Genomic DNA, 17,153 nt, shown 5'->3' with positions numbered 1-17,153 from the left:
AACGAGCGGATAAAGCGTGCAGCTCTGTCGCGTTATTCTACAGAGGCATTTTTCTTCTTTAGTCCTTTGCTAAGACACGGAGATGGGGGAGAGGAGAGGGTCTGACGTCCCCCCCATTCTCACACAGAGAGACACGGAGATGGAGGAGAGGAGAGGGTCTGACGTCCCCCCATTCTCACACAGAGAGACACGGAGATGGAGGAGAGGAGAGGGTCTGACGTCACCCCCATTCTCACACAGAGAGACACGGAGATGGAGGAGAGGAGAGGGTCTGACGTCACCCCCATTCTCACACAGAGAGACACGGAGATGGAGGAGAGGAGAGGGTCTGACGTCCCCCTCATTCTCACACAGAGAGACACGGAGATGGAGGAGAGGAGAGGGTCTGACGTCCCCCTCATTCTCACACAGTGAGACACGGAGATGGAGGAGAGGAGAGGGTCTGACGTCCCCCTCATTCTCACACAGAGAGACACGGAGATGGAGGAGAGGAGAGGGTCTGACGTCCCCCCATTCTCACACAGAGAGACACGGAGATGGCACCGTGTCACCGCTAAGTCTGGTCGTCTGTTGGAGTTCCCTATTGTGTGTGTGTGTGTGTACAGTGTGTGTGTGTGTGTGTGTACAGTGTATGTGTGTGTGTGTACAGTGTGTGTGTGTGTGTGTGTACAGTGTGTGTGTGTGTGTGTGTACAGTGTGTGTGTGTGTGTGTGTCCCAGACTTATCCCTTTCTCCATTTTGAGTCCATCACAGCCATGTTAAACTGTCCTATCTGGTCTGTACAGAACATCCCTCTGCGCTCACATCCCTCCAATACAATACATTCCCTTTTTTATTTTACATAGTTTATCCCTCTTTCCTGTAAACGTTCCCTGGTTGATCCTGGCTGGGGCAGAGATCCTGGCTGGAGCAGAGATCCTGGCTGGAGCAGAGATCCTGGCTGGAGCAGAGATCCTGGCTGGAGCAGAGATCCAAGCTGGAGCAAAGATCCTGGCTGGAGCAGAGATCCTGGCTGGAGCAGAGATCCTGGCTGGAGCAGAGATCCAAGCTGGAGCAGAGATCCTGGCTGGAGCAGAGATCCTGGCTGGAGCAGAGATCCTGGCTGGAGCAGAGATCCTGGCTGGAGCAGAGATCCAAGCTGGAGCAGAGATCCTGGCTGGAGCAGAGATCCTGGCTGGAGCAGAGATCCTGGCTGGAGCAGAGATCCTGGCTGGAGCAGAGATCCTGGCTGGGGCAGAGATCCAAGCTGGAGCAGAGATCCTGGCTGGAGCAGAGATCCAAGCTGGAGCAGAGATCCTGGCTGGGGCAGAGATCCTGGCTGGAGCAGAGATCCAGGCTGGAGCAGAGATCCTGGCTGGAGCAGAGATCCTGGCTGGAGCAGAGATCCTGGCTGGAGCAGAGATCCTGGCTGGGGCAGAGATCCAAGCTGGAGCAGAGATCCTGGCTGGAGCAGAGATCCAAGCTGGGGCAGAGATCCTGGCTGGGGCAGAGATCCTGGCTGGAGCAGAGATCCTGGCTGGAGCAGAGATCCTGGCTGGCTCCATCGACATCGTCATCATTCCTCCTCTGCGTTCGTTGGGCTGAAGTAAGGGAGTGGTCGATAGTTGGGGTAGTTGGGGTCGGGGATTGGTAGGCAGGTCAGTTGGTAGTTGGATAAGGTGGTAGGTTAGAGGGGTGTGTGATGGGGATCCGGGGGCGGGGGAGGGGCTACTCGATGACCATGCAGCGTGTCAGGTGTTGTGAGTAGTACTTGAAGAGTTCGGCTGTGGCTCCAGGACAGTTGGTCAACTCCAACTCCTCTAGATCCTGAATCTGGATCAAACCAGATAGACCTGTAGTGGTTAGGAGTGGACAACCTGGGGGGGCAGAGAGATAGAGAAAGAGATAGAGAGAGGAGCACGAGAGAGAGAGATAGAGAGAGAGGTGGAGAGAGAGAGGTGGAGAAAGAGATAGAGAGAGAGGTGGAGAGAGGAGCACGAGAGAGAGAGAGAGAGAGGTGGAGAGAGGAGCACAAGAGAGAGAGAGAGAGAGAGGTGGAGAGAGGAGCACGAGAGAGAGAGAGAGATAGAGAGAGAGGTGGAGAGAGGAGCACGAGAGAGAGAGAGAGAGAGAGAGAGAGAGAGGGGGTGGAGAGAGGAGCACGAGAGCGAGAGAGAGAGAGATAGAGAGAGAGGTGGAGAGAGGAGCACGAGAGAGAGAGGGGGAAAATAGGGGTGAGAGAGAGGGAGGAGAAACAGAGAAATGGAGGTAGAGAGAAGAGAGAAAGGAGAAAGAGAGAGATGGGGAGGGACGCAGAGAGAGAAGAAAGATAACAGAAACCCAAGTCAGACTAATACAGTAGATGGTAAAAGTCTAGAGAACAAAAACCCAGTCTGACTTGTGTTTCTAATATAGTTAATAGTTTCCTTCTATCTATTCTATCATTCTATCATTGTATCTATTATATCCATTCTATCCTTGTGTCCTATCTATTCTATCATTCTAAATATTCTATCATTCTAAATATTATATAATTCTAAATATTATATCATTCTATCTATTATCTCATTCTAAACATTCTATAATTCTAAATATTATATCATTCTATCTATTCTATCATTCTAAATATTATATCTATTCAATCATTCTATCATTCTAAATATTATATAATTCTATCATTCTAAACATTCTATCATTCCATCATTCTAAACATCCTATCATTATATTCATATAGCAATCCAAACATCCCATTCAATCTGAATAATGAGCTTTCCTGAGATACCAGAGTTGGTCAGCAGGGGGAGGAGTGGTGCAGAGACAGACAGGACAGAGGAGAAACACAGGAAGTCCATGCATCTTAATTGTATGTCCTCTCTCCTCTCCTTGTCAAAACCTTTTGGATGAGAAGGTACAGAGGGGATGAACCTTCTCATTGGATGGGTTCTGGAAGGAGGACGCGGGGAAATCAAGGAAATGCAATTAAGATTCTCCCCATGGTTGTGTAACCAATTATCTCTCCTTCCTTTCAAAATATGCACTTGTTCACTTCCCTTCACTGATTTGACAGGAAATGACTGGTATGAGAAACATGGTGGAAACTCCCACTGGCCCACGTCTCCACCAATCCAATGCTTTCAGAGATGATTCATGTACTGTAGTCAGAGATGATTCGTGTACTGTAGTCAGAGATGATTCATGTACTGTTGTCAGAGATGATTCATGTACTGTAGTCAGAGATGATTCATGTACTGTAGTCAGAGATGATTCATGTACTGTAGTCAGAGATGATTCATGTACTGTTGTCAGGAGATGACTAATGTACTGTAGTCAGAGATGATTCATGTACTGTAGTCAGAGATGACTAATGTACTGTAGTCAGAGATGATTCATGTACTGTTGTCAGGAGATGACTAATGTACTGTAGTCAGAGATGATTCATGTACTGTAGTCAGAGATGATTCATGTACTGTAGTCAGAGATGATTCATGTACTGTTGTCAGGAGATGACTAATGTACTGTAGTCAGAGATGACTAATGTACTGTAGTCAGAGATGATTCATGTACTGTTGTCAGGAGATGACTAATGTACTGTAGTCAGAGATGATTCATGTACTGTTGTCAGGAGATGACTAATGTACTGTAGTCAGAGATGATTCATGTACTGTAGTCAGAGATGATTCATGTACTGTTGTCAGGAGATGACTAATGTACTGTAGTCAGAGATGATTAATGTACTGTAGTCAGAGATGACTAATGTACTGTAGTCAGAGATGACTAATGTACTGTAGTCAGAGATGACTAATGTACTGTAGTCAGAGATGACTAATGTACTGTAGTCAGAGATGATTCATGTACTGTAGACAGAGATGACTAATGTACTGTAGTCAGAGATGACTAATGTACTGTAGTCAGAGATGACTAATGTACTGTAGTCAGAGATGATTCATTTACTGTAGTCAGATATGATATACTGAACTCTCTCCTTCTATAGAATACCATATAGATTTACCCAGCCAGGTAGAGGAAGAGTGTGTGTGTGTGTGTGTGTGTGTGTGTGTGTGTGTGTGTGTGTGTGTGTGTGTGTGCGTGTGTGTGTGCGTGTGCGTGCGTGTGCGTGTGTGTTGGTTCCTTTGAAGTTTCCTCAGTATGGATCAGAAGGAGGACATGCCAGCTCCTGGATGACCTCTGTCCCTGTTCAGACTATGTGCGTTTGGACTGGAGGGGTTATAGCAGAGAGGAAGAGAGAGGGAACGACTGTGTGGTGGTGATCAAACCAAATGCCAGTAGTTCCTATGAGTGTCTTCAGAAAGTATTCAGACCCCTTTGACCTTTTCCACATTTTGTTACGTTACAGCCTTATTCTAAAATGGATTTGGAAAAACAACAACAACAAAAAACAGAAATATCTTATTTACATAGGTATTCAGACCCTTTGCTATGAGACTCGAAATTGAGCTCAGGTGCATCCTGTTTCCATTGATCATCCTTGAGATGTTTCTAAAACTTGATTGGAGTCCACCTGTGGTACATTCAGTTGATTGGACATGATTTGGAAAGGCACACACCTGTCTATATAAGGTCCTGGGGAAGGGATCTGGGGAAGGGTAAAATAATCAATTATGCGGCATTGAAGGTCCCCAAGAACACAATGGCCTCCATCATTCTTAAATGGAAGAAGTTTGGAACCACCAAGACTCTTCCTAGAGCTGGCCGCCCGGCCAAACTGAGCAATCTGGAGGGAAGGGCCTTGGTCAGGGAGGTAACCAAGAACCCAATGATCACTCTGTCAGAGCTCCATAGTTCCTCTGTGGAGATGGGAGAACCTTCCAGAAGAACAACCACCTCTGCAGCACTCCACCAATCAGGCCTTTATGGTAGAGTGGCCAGATGGAAGCCACTCCTCAGTAAAAGGCACATGACAGCCCGCTTGGAGTTTGCCAAAAGGCATCTAAAGGACTCTCAGACCATGAGAAACAAGATTCTCTCGTCTGATGAAACCAAGATTGAACTCTTTGGCCTGAATGCCAAGCGTCACGTCTGGAGGAAACCTGGCACCATCCCTAAGGTGAAGCATGGTGGTGGCAGCATCTCTACGGTGAAGCATAGTGGTGGCAGCATCATGCTGTGGGAATGTTTTTTACCTGCAGGGACTGGGAGACTAGTCAGGATCGAGGGAAAGATGAACAGAGCAAAGTACAGAGATCCTTGAAGAAAACCTGCTCTAGAGCTTCCAACAGGACAATGACCCTAAGCACACAGCCAAGTCAACACAGGAGTGGCTTTGGGACAAGTCTCTGAATGTCCTTGAGTCCGGACTTGAACCCGATCGAACATCTCTGGAGAGACCTGAAAATAGCTGTGCAGCGACACTCCCCATCCAACCTGACAGAGGTTGAAAGGATCTGCAGAGAAGAATGGGAGAAACTCCCCAAATACAGGTGTGCCAAGCTTGTAGCGTCATACCCAAGAAGACTCAAGGCTGTAGTCGCTGCCAAAGTTACTTCAACAAAGTACTGATTAAAGGGTCTGAATACTTATGTAAATGTGATATTTACAAAATATTCTAAAAACCTGTTTTTTGTTTGTCATTATGGTGTATTGTGATGTCATTATGGGGTATTGTGATGTCATTATGGGGTATTGTGATGTCATTATGGGGTATTGTGATGTCATTATGGGGTATGTTGTGTAGATTGATGAGGTGGAGGGAAAAAACAGTTTAATCCATTTTAGAATAAGGCTGTAACGTAACAATATGTGGAAAAAGTCAAGGGGTCTGAATACTTTACATGTCTACATGTGGTCTACATGTACATTGTAAATACAACCCATATTTATTTATTTTCTCTTGTGTACTTTAACACATCGCTACAACAGTGTATATAGACATGATATGACATTTGAAATGTCTTTATTCTTTTGGAACTTTTGTGAGTGTAATGTTTACTGTTCATTTTTTATTGATAATTTCCCTTTTTTTTTATCCATTTCGATTTGCTTTGGCAATGTAAACATATGTTTCCCATTCCAATAAAGCCCCTTGGATTGAATTGAGAACGAGAGAGAGAACGAGAGAGAGAGAGAGAGAGAGAGAGAGACAGAGAGACATAGAGAGAGAGGGAGAGTGACAGAGAGAGACAGAGAGAGAGAGAGAGAGAGAGAGAGAGAGACAGAGAGAGAGAGACATAGAGAGAGAGAGAGACAGAGAGAGAGAGAGAGAGACAGAGAGAGAGAGACATAGAGAGAGAGGGAGAGTGACAGAGAGAGACAGAGAGAGAGAGAGAGGCAGAGAGAGAGACAGAGAGAGAGACAGAGAGAGAGCGAGACAGAGAGAGAGAGAGAGACAGAGCGAGAGAGAGACAGAGCGAGAGAGAGAGAGAGAGAGAGACAGAGCAAGAGAGAGAGCGAGACAGAGAGCGAGAGCGAGACAGAGACAGAGACAGAGAGAGAGAGACAGAGAGACACAGAGAGTGAATACCTGCGAGAGAGAGAAGACGTAGACTCCTCATGCCAAACAGGTGCTGTAGCCCAAAGTCCTGCACCTATACACGGACAAACACACACACACACACACACACACACACACACACACACACACACACACACACACAAGCCGAGTTATCATTAATAATAAGAAAACCAAGCAGGTCTTATTAGACAGACAGCAGCAGGTCTGATAGTCTGAGCAGGTCTTATTAGACAGACAGCAGCAGGTCTGATAGTCTGAGCAGGTCTTATTAGACAGAGAGCAGCAGGTCTGATAGTCTGAGCAGGTCTTATTAGACAGACAGCAGCAGGTCTGATAGTCTGAGCAGGTCTTATTAGACAGACAGCAGCAGGTCTGATAGTCTGAGCAGGTCTTATTAGACAGACAGCAGCAGGTCTGATAGTCTGAGCAGGTCTTATTAGACAGACAGCAGCAGGTCTGATAGTCTGAGCAGGTCTTATTAGACAGACAGCAGCAGGTCTGATAGTCTGAGCAAGTCTGAGCAAGTCTTATTAGACAGACAGCAGCAGGTCTGATAGTCTGAGCAGGTCTTATTAGACAGACAGCAGCAGGTCTGACAGTCTGAGCAGGTCTTATTAGACAGACAGCAGCAGGTCTGATAGTCTGAGCAGGTCTTATTAGACAGACAGCAGCAGGTCTGATAGTCTGAGCAGGTCTTATTAGACAGACAGCAGCAGGTCTGATAGTCTGAGCAGGTCTTATTAGACAGACAGCAGCAGGTCTGATAGTCTGAGCAGGTCTTATTAGACAGACAGCAGCAGGTCTGATAGTCTGAGCAAGTCTGAGCAGGTCTTATTAGACAGACAGCAGCAGGTCTGATAGTCTGAGCAGGTCTTATTAGACAGACAGCAGCAGGTCTGACAGTCTGAGCAGGTCTTATTAGACAGACAGCAGCAGGTCTAATAGTCTGAGCAGGTCTAACTCATTAGACACATGCTTGTCCACAGGAGTGTGTAGGGTCTAGGGTGTAGTGTATTAGTATAAAGGGTTTAGTGTGTAGGGTCTAGGGTGTAGTGTATTAGTATAAATGGTTTAGTGTGTAGGGTCTAGGGTGTAGTGTATAAAGGGTTTAGTGTGTAGGGTCTAGGGTGTAGTGTATTAGTAGAAAGGGTTTAGTGTGTAGGGTCTAGGGTGTAGTGTATTAGTATAAAGGGTTTAGTGTGTAGGGTCTAGGGTGTAGCGTATAAAGGGTTTAGTGTGTAGGGTCTAGGGTGTAGTGTATAAAGGGTTTAGTGTGTAGGGTCTAGGGTGTAGTGTATAAAGGGTTTAGTGTGTAGGGTCTAGGGTGTAGTGTATAAAGGGTTTAGTGTGTAGGGTCTAGGGTGTAGTGTATTAGTATTAAGGGTTTAGTGTGTAGGGTCTAGGGTGTAGTGTATAAGGGGTTTAGTGTGTAGGGTCTAGGGTGTAGTGTATAAAGGGTTTAGTGTGTAGGGTCTAGGGTGTAGTGTATTAGTATAAAGGGTTTAGTGTGTAGGGTCTAGGGTGTAGTGTATAACGGGTTTAGTGTGTAGGGTTAGGGTGTAGTGTATAAAGGGTGTAGTGTATAGGGTCTAGGGTGTAGTGTATTAGTATAAAGGGTTTAGTGTGTAGGGTCTAGGGTGTAGTGTATAACGGGTTTAGTGTGTAGGGTCTAGGGTGTAGTGTATAAAGGGTGTAGTGTATAGGGTCTAGGGTGTAGTGTATTAGTATAAAGGGTTTAGTGTGTAGGGTCTAGGGTGTAGTGTATAAAGGGTTTAGTGTGTAGGGTCTAGGGTGTAGTGTATAAAGGGTTTAGTGTGTAGGGTCTAGGGTGTAGTGTATTAGTATAAAGGGTTTAGTGTGTAGGGTCTAGGGTGTAGTGTATTAGTATAAGGGGTTTAGTGTGTAGGGTCTAGGGTGTAGTGTATTAGTATAAAGGGTTTAGTGTGTAGGGTCTAGGGTGTAGTGTATAAAGGGTTTAGTGTGTAGGGTCTAGGGTGTAGTGTATTAGTATAAAGGGTTTAGTGTGTAGGGTCTAGGGTGTAGTGTATTAGTATAAGGGTTTAGTGTGTAGGGTCTAGGGTGTAGTTTATAAAGGGTTTAGTGTGTAGTGTGTAGGGTGTAGTGTATTAGTATAAAGGGTTTAGTGTGTAGGGTCTAGGGTGTAGTGTATAAAGGGTTTAGTGTGTAGGGTCTAGGGTGTAGTGTATTAGTATGAAGGGTTTAGTGTGTAGGGTCTAGGGTGTAGTGTATTAGTATAAAGGGTTTAGTGTATAGGGTCTAGGGTGTAGTGTATAACGGGTTTAGTGTGTAGGGTCTAGGGTGTAGAGTATAAAGGGTTTAGTGTGTAGGGTCTAGGGTGTAGTGTATTAGTATAAAGGGTTTAGTGTGTAGGGTCTAGGGTGTAGTGTATAACGGGTTTAGTGTGTAGGGTCTAGGGTGTAGAGTATAAAGGGTTTAGTGTGTAGGGTCTAGGGTGTAGTGTATTAGTATAAAGGGTTTAGTGTGTAGGGTCTAGGGTGTAGTGTATTAGTATAAAGGGTTTAGTGTGTAGGGTCTAGGGTGTAGTGTATAAAGGGTGTAGTGTGTAGGGTCTAGGGTGTAGTGTATTAGTATAAAGGGTTTAGTGTGTAGGGTCTAGGGCGTAGTGTATAAAGGGTGTAGTGTGTAGGGTCTAGGGTGTAGTGTATTAGTATAAAGGGTTTAGTGTGTAGGGTCTAGGGTGTAGTGTATAAAGGGTTTAGTGTGTAGGGTCTAGGGTGTAGTGTATTAGTATAAAGGGTTTAGTGTGTAGGGTCTAGGGTGTAGTGTATAAAGGGTTTAGTGTGTAGGGTCTAGGGTGTAGTGTATAAAGGGTTTAGTGTGTAGGGTCTAGGGTGTAGTGTATAAAGGGTTTAGTGTGTAGGGTCTAGGGTGTAGTGTATAAAGGGTGTAGTGTGTAGGGTCTAGGGTGTAGTGTATTAGTATAAAGGGTTTAGTGTGTAGGGTCTAGGGTGTAGTGTATAATAAAGGGTTTAGTGTGTAGGGTCTAGGGTGTAGTGTATAAAGGGTTTAGTGTGTAGGGTCTAGGGTGTAGTGTATAAAGGGTTTAGTGTGTAGGGTCTAGGGTGTAGTGTATTAGTATAAAGGGTTTAGTGTGTAGGGTCTAGGGTGTAGTGTATAGTAAGGGTTTAGTGTGTAGGGTCTAGGGTGTAGTGTATAAAGGGTTTAGTGTGTAGGGTCTAGGGTGTAGTGTATTAGTAAAAGGGTTTAGTGTGTAGGGTCTAGGGTGTAGTGTATTAGTATAAAGGGTTTAGTGTGTAGGGTCTAGGGTGTAGTGTATAAAGGGTTTAGTGTGTAGGGTCTAGGGTGTAGTGTATAAAGGGTTTAGTGTGTAGGGTCTAGGGTGTAGTGTATTAGTATAAAGGGTTTAGTGTGTAGGGTCTAGGGTGTAGTTTATAAAGGGTTTAGTGTGTAGGGTCTAGGGTGTAGTGTATAAAGGGTTTAGTGTGTAGGGTCTAGGGTGTAGTGTATAAAGGGTTTAGTGTGTAGGGTCTAGGGTGTAGTGTATAAAGGGTTTAGTGTGTAGGGTCTAGGGTGTAGTGTATTAGTATTAAGGGTTTAGTGTGTAGGGTCTAGGGTGTAGTGTATTAGTATTAAGGGTTTAGTGTGTAGGGTCTAGGGTGTAGTGTATAAGGGGTTTAGTGTGTAGGGTCTAGGGTGTAGTGTATAAAGGGTTTAGTGTGTAGGGTCTAGGGTGTAGCGTATAAAGGGTTTAGTGTGTAGGGTCTAGGGTGTAGTGTATAAAGGGTTTAGTGTGTAGGGTCTAGGGTGTAGTGTATAAAGGGTTTAGTGTGTAGGGTCTAGGGTGTAGTGTATAAAGGGTTTAGTGTGTAGGGTCTAGGGTGTAGTGTATAAAGGGTTTAGTGTGTAGGGTCTAGGGTGTAGTGTATTAGTATTAAGGGTTTAGTGTGTAGGGTCTAGGGTGTAGTGTATAAGGGGTTTAGTGTGTAGGGTCTAGTGTATTAGTATAAAGGGTTTAGTGTGTAGGGTCTAGGGTGTAGTGTTATAAAGGGTTTAGTGTGTAGGGTCTAGGGTGTATTAGTATAAAGGGTTTAGTGTGTAGGGTCTAGGGTGTAGTTTATAAAGGGTTTAGTGTGTAGGGTCTAGGGTGTAGTGTATTAGTATAAAGGGTTTAGTGTGTAGGGTCTAGGGTGTAGTGTATAAAGGGTTTAGTGTGTAGGGTCTAGGGTGTAGTGTATTAGTATGAAGGGTTTAGTGTGTAGGGTCTAGGGTGTAGTGTATTAGTATAAAGGGTTTAGTGTGTAGGGTCTAGGGTGTAGAGTATAAAGGGTTTAGTGTGTAGGGTCTAGGGTGTAGAGTATAAAGGGTTTAGTGTGTAGGGTCTAGGGTGTAGTGTATTAGTATAAAGGGTTTAGTGTGTAGGGTCTAGGGTGTAGTGTATAACGGGTTTAGTGTGTAGGGTCTAGGGTGTAGAGTATAAAGGGTTTAGTGTGTAGGGTCTAGGGTGTAGTGTATTAGTATAAAGGGTTTAGTGTGTAGGGTCTAGGGTGTAGTGTATTAGTATAAAGGGTTTAGTGTGTAGGGTCTAGGGTGTAGTGTATAAAGGGTGTAGTGTGTAGGGTCTAGGGTGTAGTGTATTAGTATAAAGGGTTTAGTGTGTAGGGTCTAGGGTGTAGTGTATAAAGGGTTTAGTGTGTAGGGTCTAGGGTGTAGCGTATAAAGGGTTTAGTGTGTAGGGTCTAGGGTGTAGCGTATAAAGGGTTTAGTGTGTAGGGTCTAGGGTGTAGTGTATAAAGGGTTTAGTGTGTAGGGTCTAGGGTGTAGTGTATAAAGGGTTTAGTGTGTAGGGTCTAGGGTGTAGTGTATAAAGGGTTTAGTGTGTAGGGTCTAGGGTGTAGTGTATTAGTATTAAGGGTTTAGTGTGTAGGGTCTAGGGTGTAGTGTATAAAGGGTTTAGTGTGTAGGGTCTAGGGTGTAGTGTATAAAGGGTTTAGTGTGTAGGGTCTAGGGTGTAGTGTATTAGTATAAAGGGTTTAGTGTGTAGGGTCTAGGGTGTATTAGTATAAAGGGTTTAGTGTGTAGGGTCTAGGGTGTAGTGTATTAGTATGAAGGGTTTAGTGTGTAGGGTCTAGGGTGTAGTGTATTAGTATAAAGGGTTTAGTGTATAGGGTCTAGGGTGTAGAGTATAAAGGGTTTAGTGTGTAGGGTCTAGGGTGTAGTGTATAAAGGGTTTAGTGTGTAGGGTCTAGGGTGTAGTGTATTAGTATAAAGGGTTTAGTGTGTAGGGTCTAGGGTGTAGTGTATAACGGGTTTAGTGTGTAGGGTCTAGGGTGTAGAGTATAAAGGGTTTAGTGTGTAGGGTCTAGGGTGTAGTGTATTAGTATAAAGGGTTTAGTGTGTAGGGTCTAGGGTGTAGTGTATTAGTATAAAGGGTTTAGTGTGTAGGGTCTAGGGTGTAGTGTATAAAGGGTGTAGTGTGTAGGGTCTAGGGTGTAGTGTATTAGTATAAAGGGTTTAGTGTGTAGGGTCTAGGGCGTAGTGTATAACGGGTTTAGTGTGTAGGGTCTAGGGTGTAGTGTAGTATAAAGGGTTTAGTGTGTAGGGTCTAGGGTGTAGTGTATAAAGGGTTTAGTGTGTAGGGTCTAGGGTGTAGTGTATAAAGGGTTTAGTGTGTAGGGTCTAGGGTGTAGTGTATAAAGGGTTTAGTGTGTAGGGTCTAGGGTGTAGTGTATTAGTATAAAGGGTTTAGTGTGTAGGGTCTAGGGTGTAGTTTATAAAGGGTTTAGTGTGTAGGGTCTAGGGTGTAGTGTATAAAGGGTTTAGTGTGTAGGGTCTAGGGTGTAGTGTATAAAGGGTGTAGTGTGTAGGGTCTAGGGTGTAGTGTATTAGTATAAAGGGTTTAGTGTGTAGGGTCTAGGGTGTAGTGTATAACGGGTTTAGTGTGTAGGGTCTAGGGTGTAGTGTATTAGTATAAAGGGTTTAGTGTGTAGGGTCTAGGGTGTAGTGTATAAAGGGTTTAGTGTGTAGGGTCTAGGGTGTAGTGTATTAGTATAAAGGGTTTAGTGTGTAGGGTCTAGGGTGTAGTGTATAAAGGGTTTAGTGTGTAGGGTCTAGGGTGTAGTGTATAAAGGGTTTAGTGTGTAGGGTCTAGGGTGTAGTGTATAAAGGGTGTAGTGTGTAGGGTCTAGGGTGTATTAGTATAAAGGGTTTAGTGTGTAGGGTCTAGGGTGTAGTGTATAAAGGGTTTAGTGTATAGGGTGTAGTGTATTAGTATAAAGGGTTTAGTGTGTAGGGTGTAGTGTATTAGTATAAAGGGTTTAGTGTGTAGGGTCTAGGGTGTAGTGTATTAGTATAAGGGGTGTAGTGTATAGGGTCTAGGGTGTAGTGTATTAGTATAAGGGTTTAGTGTGTAGGGTCTAGGGTGTAGTGTATAAAGGGTTTAGTGTGTAGGGTCTAGGGTGTAGTGTATTAGTATAAAGGGTTTAGTGTGTAGGGTCTAGGGTGTAGTGTATTAGTATAAAGGGTTTAGTGTGTAGGGTCTAGGGTGTAGTGTATTAGTATAAAGGGTTTAGTGTGTAGGGTCTAGGGTGTAGTGTATAAAGGGTTTAGTGTGTAGGGTCTAGCGTGTAGTGTATTAGTATAAAGGGTTTAGTGTGTAGGGTCTAGGGCGTAGTGTATAAAGGGTTTAGTGTGTAGGGTCTAGGGTGTAGTGTATTAGTATAAAGGGTATAGTGTGTAGGGTCTAGGGTGTAGTGTATTAGTATAAAGGGTTTAGTGTGTAGGGTCTAGGGTGTAGTGTATAAAGGGTTTAGTGTGTAGGGTCTAGGGTGTAGTGTATTAGTATAAAGGGTTTAGTGTGTAGGGTCTAGGGTGTAGTGTATAAAGGGTTTAGTGTGTAGGGTCTAGGGTGTAGTGTATTAGTGTAAAGGGTTTAGTGTGTAGGGTCTAGGGTGTAGTGTATAAAGGGTTTAGTGTGTAGGGTCTAGGGTGTAGTGTATAAAGGGTTTAGTGTGTAGGGTCTAGGGTGTAGTGTATAAAGGGTTTAGTGTGTAGGGTCTAGGGTGTAGTGTATTAGTATAAGGGGTTTAGTGTGTAGGGTCTAGGGTGTAGTGTATTAGTAGTGTAAGGGTGTAGTGTATAAAGTGTTTAGTAGGGTCTAGGGTGTAGTGTATAAAGGGTTTAGTGTGTAGGGTCTAGGGTGTAGTGTATTAGTATAAAGGGTTTAGTGTGTAGGGTCTAGGGTGTAGTGTATAAAGGGTTTAGTGTGTAGGGTCTAGGGTGTAGTGTATAAAGGGTTTAGTGTGTAGGGTCTAGGGTGTAGTGTATAAAGGGTTTAGTGTGTAGGGTCTAGGGTGTAGTGTATAAAGGGTTTAGTGTATAGGGTGTAGTGTATTAGTATAAAGGGTTTAGTGTGTAGGGTCTAGGGTGTAGTGTATAAAGGGTTTAGTGTATAGGGTGTAGTGTATTAGTATAAAGGGTTTAGTGTGTAGGGTCTAGGGTGTAGTGTATAAAGGGTTTAGTGTATAGGGTGTAGTGTATTAGTATAAAGGGTTTAGTGTGTAGGGTCTAGGGTGTAGTGTATAAAGGGTTTAGTGTGTAGGGTCTAGGGTGTAGTGTATTAGTATAAAGGGTTTAGTGTGTAGGGTCTAGGGTGTAGTGTATAAAGGGTTTAGTGTGTAGGGTCTAGGGTGTAGTGTATTAGTGTAAAGGGTTTAGTGTGTAGGGTCTAGGGCGTAGTGTATAAAGGGTTTAGTGTGTAGGGTCTAGGGTGTAGTGTATAAAGGGTTTAGTGTGTAGGGTCTAGGGTGTAGTGTATAAAGGGTTTAGTGTGTAGGGTTTAGGGTGTAGTGTATTAGTATAAAGGGTTTAGTGTGTAGGGTCTAGGGTGTAGTGTTTTAGTATAAGGGGTTTAGTGTATAGGGTCTAGGGTGTAGTGTATTAGTATAAGGGGTTTAGTGTATAGGGTCTAGGGTGTAGTGTATAAAGGGTTTAGTGTGTAGGGTCTAGCGTGTAGTGTATTAGTATAAAGGGTTTAGTGTGTAGGGTCTAGGGCGTAGTGTATAAAGGGTTTAGTGTGTAGGGTCTAGGGTGTAGTGTATTAGTATAAAGGGTATAGTGTGTAGGGTCTAGGGTGTAGTGTATTAGTATAAAGGGTTTAGTGTGTAGGGTCTAGGGTGTAGTGTATAAAGGGTTTAGTGAGTAGGGTCTAGGGTGTAGTGTATTAGTGTAAAGGGTTTAGTGTGTAGGGTCTAGGGTGTAGTGTATAAAGGGTTTAGTGTGTAGGGTCTAGGGTGTAGTGTATAAAGGGTTTAGTGTGTAGGGTCTAGGGTGTAGTGTATAAAGGGTTTAGTGTGTAGGGTCTAGGGTGTAGTGTATTAGTATAAGGGGTTTAGTGTGTAGGGTCTAGGGTGTAGTGTATTAGTATAAGGGGTTTAGTGTATAGGGTCTAGGGTGTAGTGTATAAAGGGTTTAGTGTGTAGGGTCTAGGGTGTAGTGTATTAGTATAAAGGGTGTAGTGTGTAGGGTCTAGGGTGTAGTGTATTAGTATAAAGGGTTTAGTGTGTAGGGTCTAGGGTGTAGTGTATAAAGGGTTTAGTGTGTAGGGTCTAGGGTGTAGTGTATTAGTATAAAGGGTTTAGTGTGTAGGGTCTAGGGTGTAGTGTATAAAGGGTTTAGTGTGTAGGGTCTAGGGTGTAGTGTATAAAGGGTTTAGTGTGTAGGGTCTAGGGTGTAGTTTATAAAGGGTTTAGTGTATAGGGTGTAGTGTATTAGTATAAAGGGTTTAGTGTGTAGGGTCTAGGGTGTAGTGTATAAAGGGCTTAGTGTATAGGGTGTAGTGTATTAGTATAAAGGGTTTAGTGTGTAGGGTCTAGGGTGTAGTGTATAAAGGGTTTAGTGTGTAGGGTCTAGGGTGTAGTGTATAAAGGGTTTAGTGTGTAGGGTCTAGGGTGTAGTGTATAAAGGGTTTAGTGTATAGGGTGTAGTGTATTAGTATAAAGGGTTTAGTGTGTAGGGTCTAGGGTGTAGTGTATAAAGGGTTTCGTGTGTAGGGTCTAGGGTGTAGTGTATTAGTATAAAGGGTTTAGTGTGTAGGGTCTAGGGTGTAGTGTATAAAGGGTTTAGTGTGTAGGGTCTAGGGTGTAGTGTATTAGTATAAAGGGTTTAGTGTGTAGGGTCTAGGGTGTAGTGTATAAAGGGTTTAGTGTGTAGGGTCTAGGGTGTAGTGTATAAAGGGTTTAGTGTGTAGGGTCTAGGGTGTAGTGTATAAAGGGTTTAGTGTATAGGGTGTAGTGTATTAGTATAAAGGGTTTAGTGTGTAGGGTCTAGGGTGTAGTGTATTAGTATAAGGGGTGTAGTGTATAGGGTATAAAGGGTGTAGGGTGTAGGGTGTAGTGTATTAGTATAAAGGGTGTAGTGTATAGGGTCTAGGGTGTAGTGTATTAGTATAAAGGGTTTAGTGTGTAGGGTCTAGGGTGTAGTGTATTAGTATAAGGGGTGTAGTGTATAGGGTCTAGGGTGTAGTGTATTAGTATATGTAGTGTATAGGGTCTAGGGTGTAGTGTATAAAGGGTTTAGTGTGTAGGGTCTAGGGTGTAGTGTATAGGGTCTAGGGTGTAGTGTATTAGTATAAGGGGTTTAGTGTGTAGGGTCTAGGGTGTAGTGTATTAGTATAAGGGGTGTAGTGTATAGGGTCTAGGGTGTAGTGTATTAGTATAAGGGGTTTAGTGTGTAGGGTCTAGGGTGTAGTGTATTAGTATAAAGGGTTTAGTGTGTAGGGTCTAGGGTGTAGTGTATAAGGGGTTTAGTGTGTAGGGTCTAGGGTGTAGTGTATTAGTATAAAGGGTTTAGTGTGTAGGGTCTAGGGTGTAGTGTATTAGTATAAAGGGTTTAGTGTGTAGGGTCTAGGGTGTAGTGTATAAAGGGTTTAGTGTGTAGGGTTTAGGGTGTAGTGTATTAGTATAAAGGGTTTAGTGTGTAGGGTCTAGGGTGTAGTGTTTTAGTATAAGGGGTTTAGTGTATAGGGTCTAGGGTGTAGTGTATTAGTATAAGGGGTTTAGTGTATAGGGTCTAGGGTGTAGTGTATAAAGGGTTTAGTGTGTAGGGTCTAGGGTGTAGTGTATTAGTATAAAGGGTTTAGTGTGTAGGGTCTAGGGTGTAGTGTATAAAGGGTTTAGTGTGTAGGGTCTAGGGTGTAGTGTATAAAGGGTTTAGTGTGTAGGGTCTAGGGTGTAGTGTATAAAGGGTTTAGTGTATAGGGTGTAGTGTATTAGTATAAAGGGTTTAGTGTGTAGGGTCTAGGGTGTAGTGTATTAGTATAAGGGGTGTAGTGTATAGGGTATAAAGGGTGTAGGGTGTAGGGTGTAGTGTATTAGTATAAAGGGTGTAGTGTATAGGGTCTAGGGTGTAGTGTATTAGTATAAAGGGTTTAGTGTGTAGGGTCTAGGGTGTAGTGTATTAGTATAAGGGGTGTAGTGTATAGGGTCTAGGGTGTAGTGTATTAGTATAAGGGGTGTAGTGTATAGGGTCTAGGGTGTAGTGTATAAAGGGTTTAGTGTGTAGGGTCTAGGGTGTAGTGTATAGGGTCTAGGGTGTAGTGTATTAGTATAAGGGGTTTAGTGTGTAGGGTCTAGGGTGTAGTGTATTAGTATAAGGGGTGTAGTGTATAGGGTCTAGGGTGTAGTGTATTAGTATAAGGGGTTTAGTG

At 43.7% G+C, this 17,153-nt stretch overlaps 1 protein-coding gene across 2 annotated transcripts in view; it reads right to left on the bottom strand.

Moving 5' to 3' along the window:
• Positions 1-1,522: 1,522 nt before the first annotated feature.
• The window catches only part of LOC139405230 (F-box/LRR-repeat protein 16-like), an 81,548-nt gene continuing 65,917 nt past the window's right edge, over positions 1,523-17,153 (bottom strand). For both annotated transcript variants that reach the window (XM_071147667.1, XM_071147666.1), the window contains exons 6-7: positions 6,458-6,521; positions 1,523-1,856 (exon numbers count right to left, since the gene is read on the bottom strand). In XM_071147667.1, the coding sequence (XP_071003768.1) occupies positions 1,708-1,856; positions 6,458-6,521 (213 nt within the window). In that variant the 3' untranslated portion in view covers positions 1,523-1,707. The remainder of the gene's footprint in view (positions 1,857-6,457; positions 6,522-17,153) is intronic.

This window comes from Oncorhynchus clarkii, unplaced genomic scaffold, assembly GCF_045791955.1.
Source record: "Oncorhynchus clarkii lewisi isolate Uvic-CL-2024 unplaced genomic scaffold, UVic_Ocla_1.0 unplaced_contig_3130_pilon_pilon, whole genome shotgun sequence".
In the NCBI taxonomy this organism is placed as follows: domain Eukaryota; kingdom Metazoa; phylum Chordata; class Actinopteri; order Salmoniformes; family Salmonidae; genus Oncorhynchus; species Oncorhynchus clarkii.
Note: the sequence above shows the minus strand (reverse complement) of the source record. Positions and strands in the feature narration are given on the sequence as shown.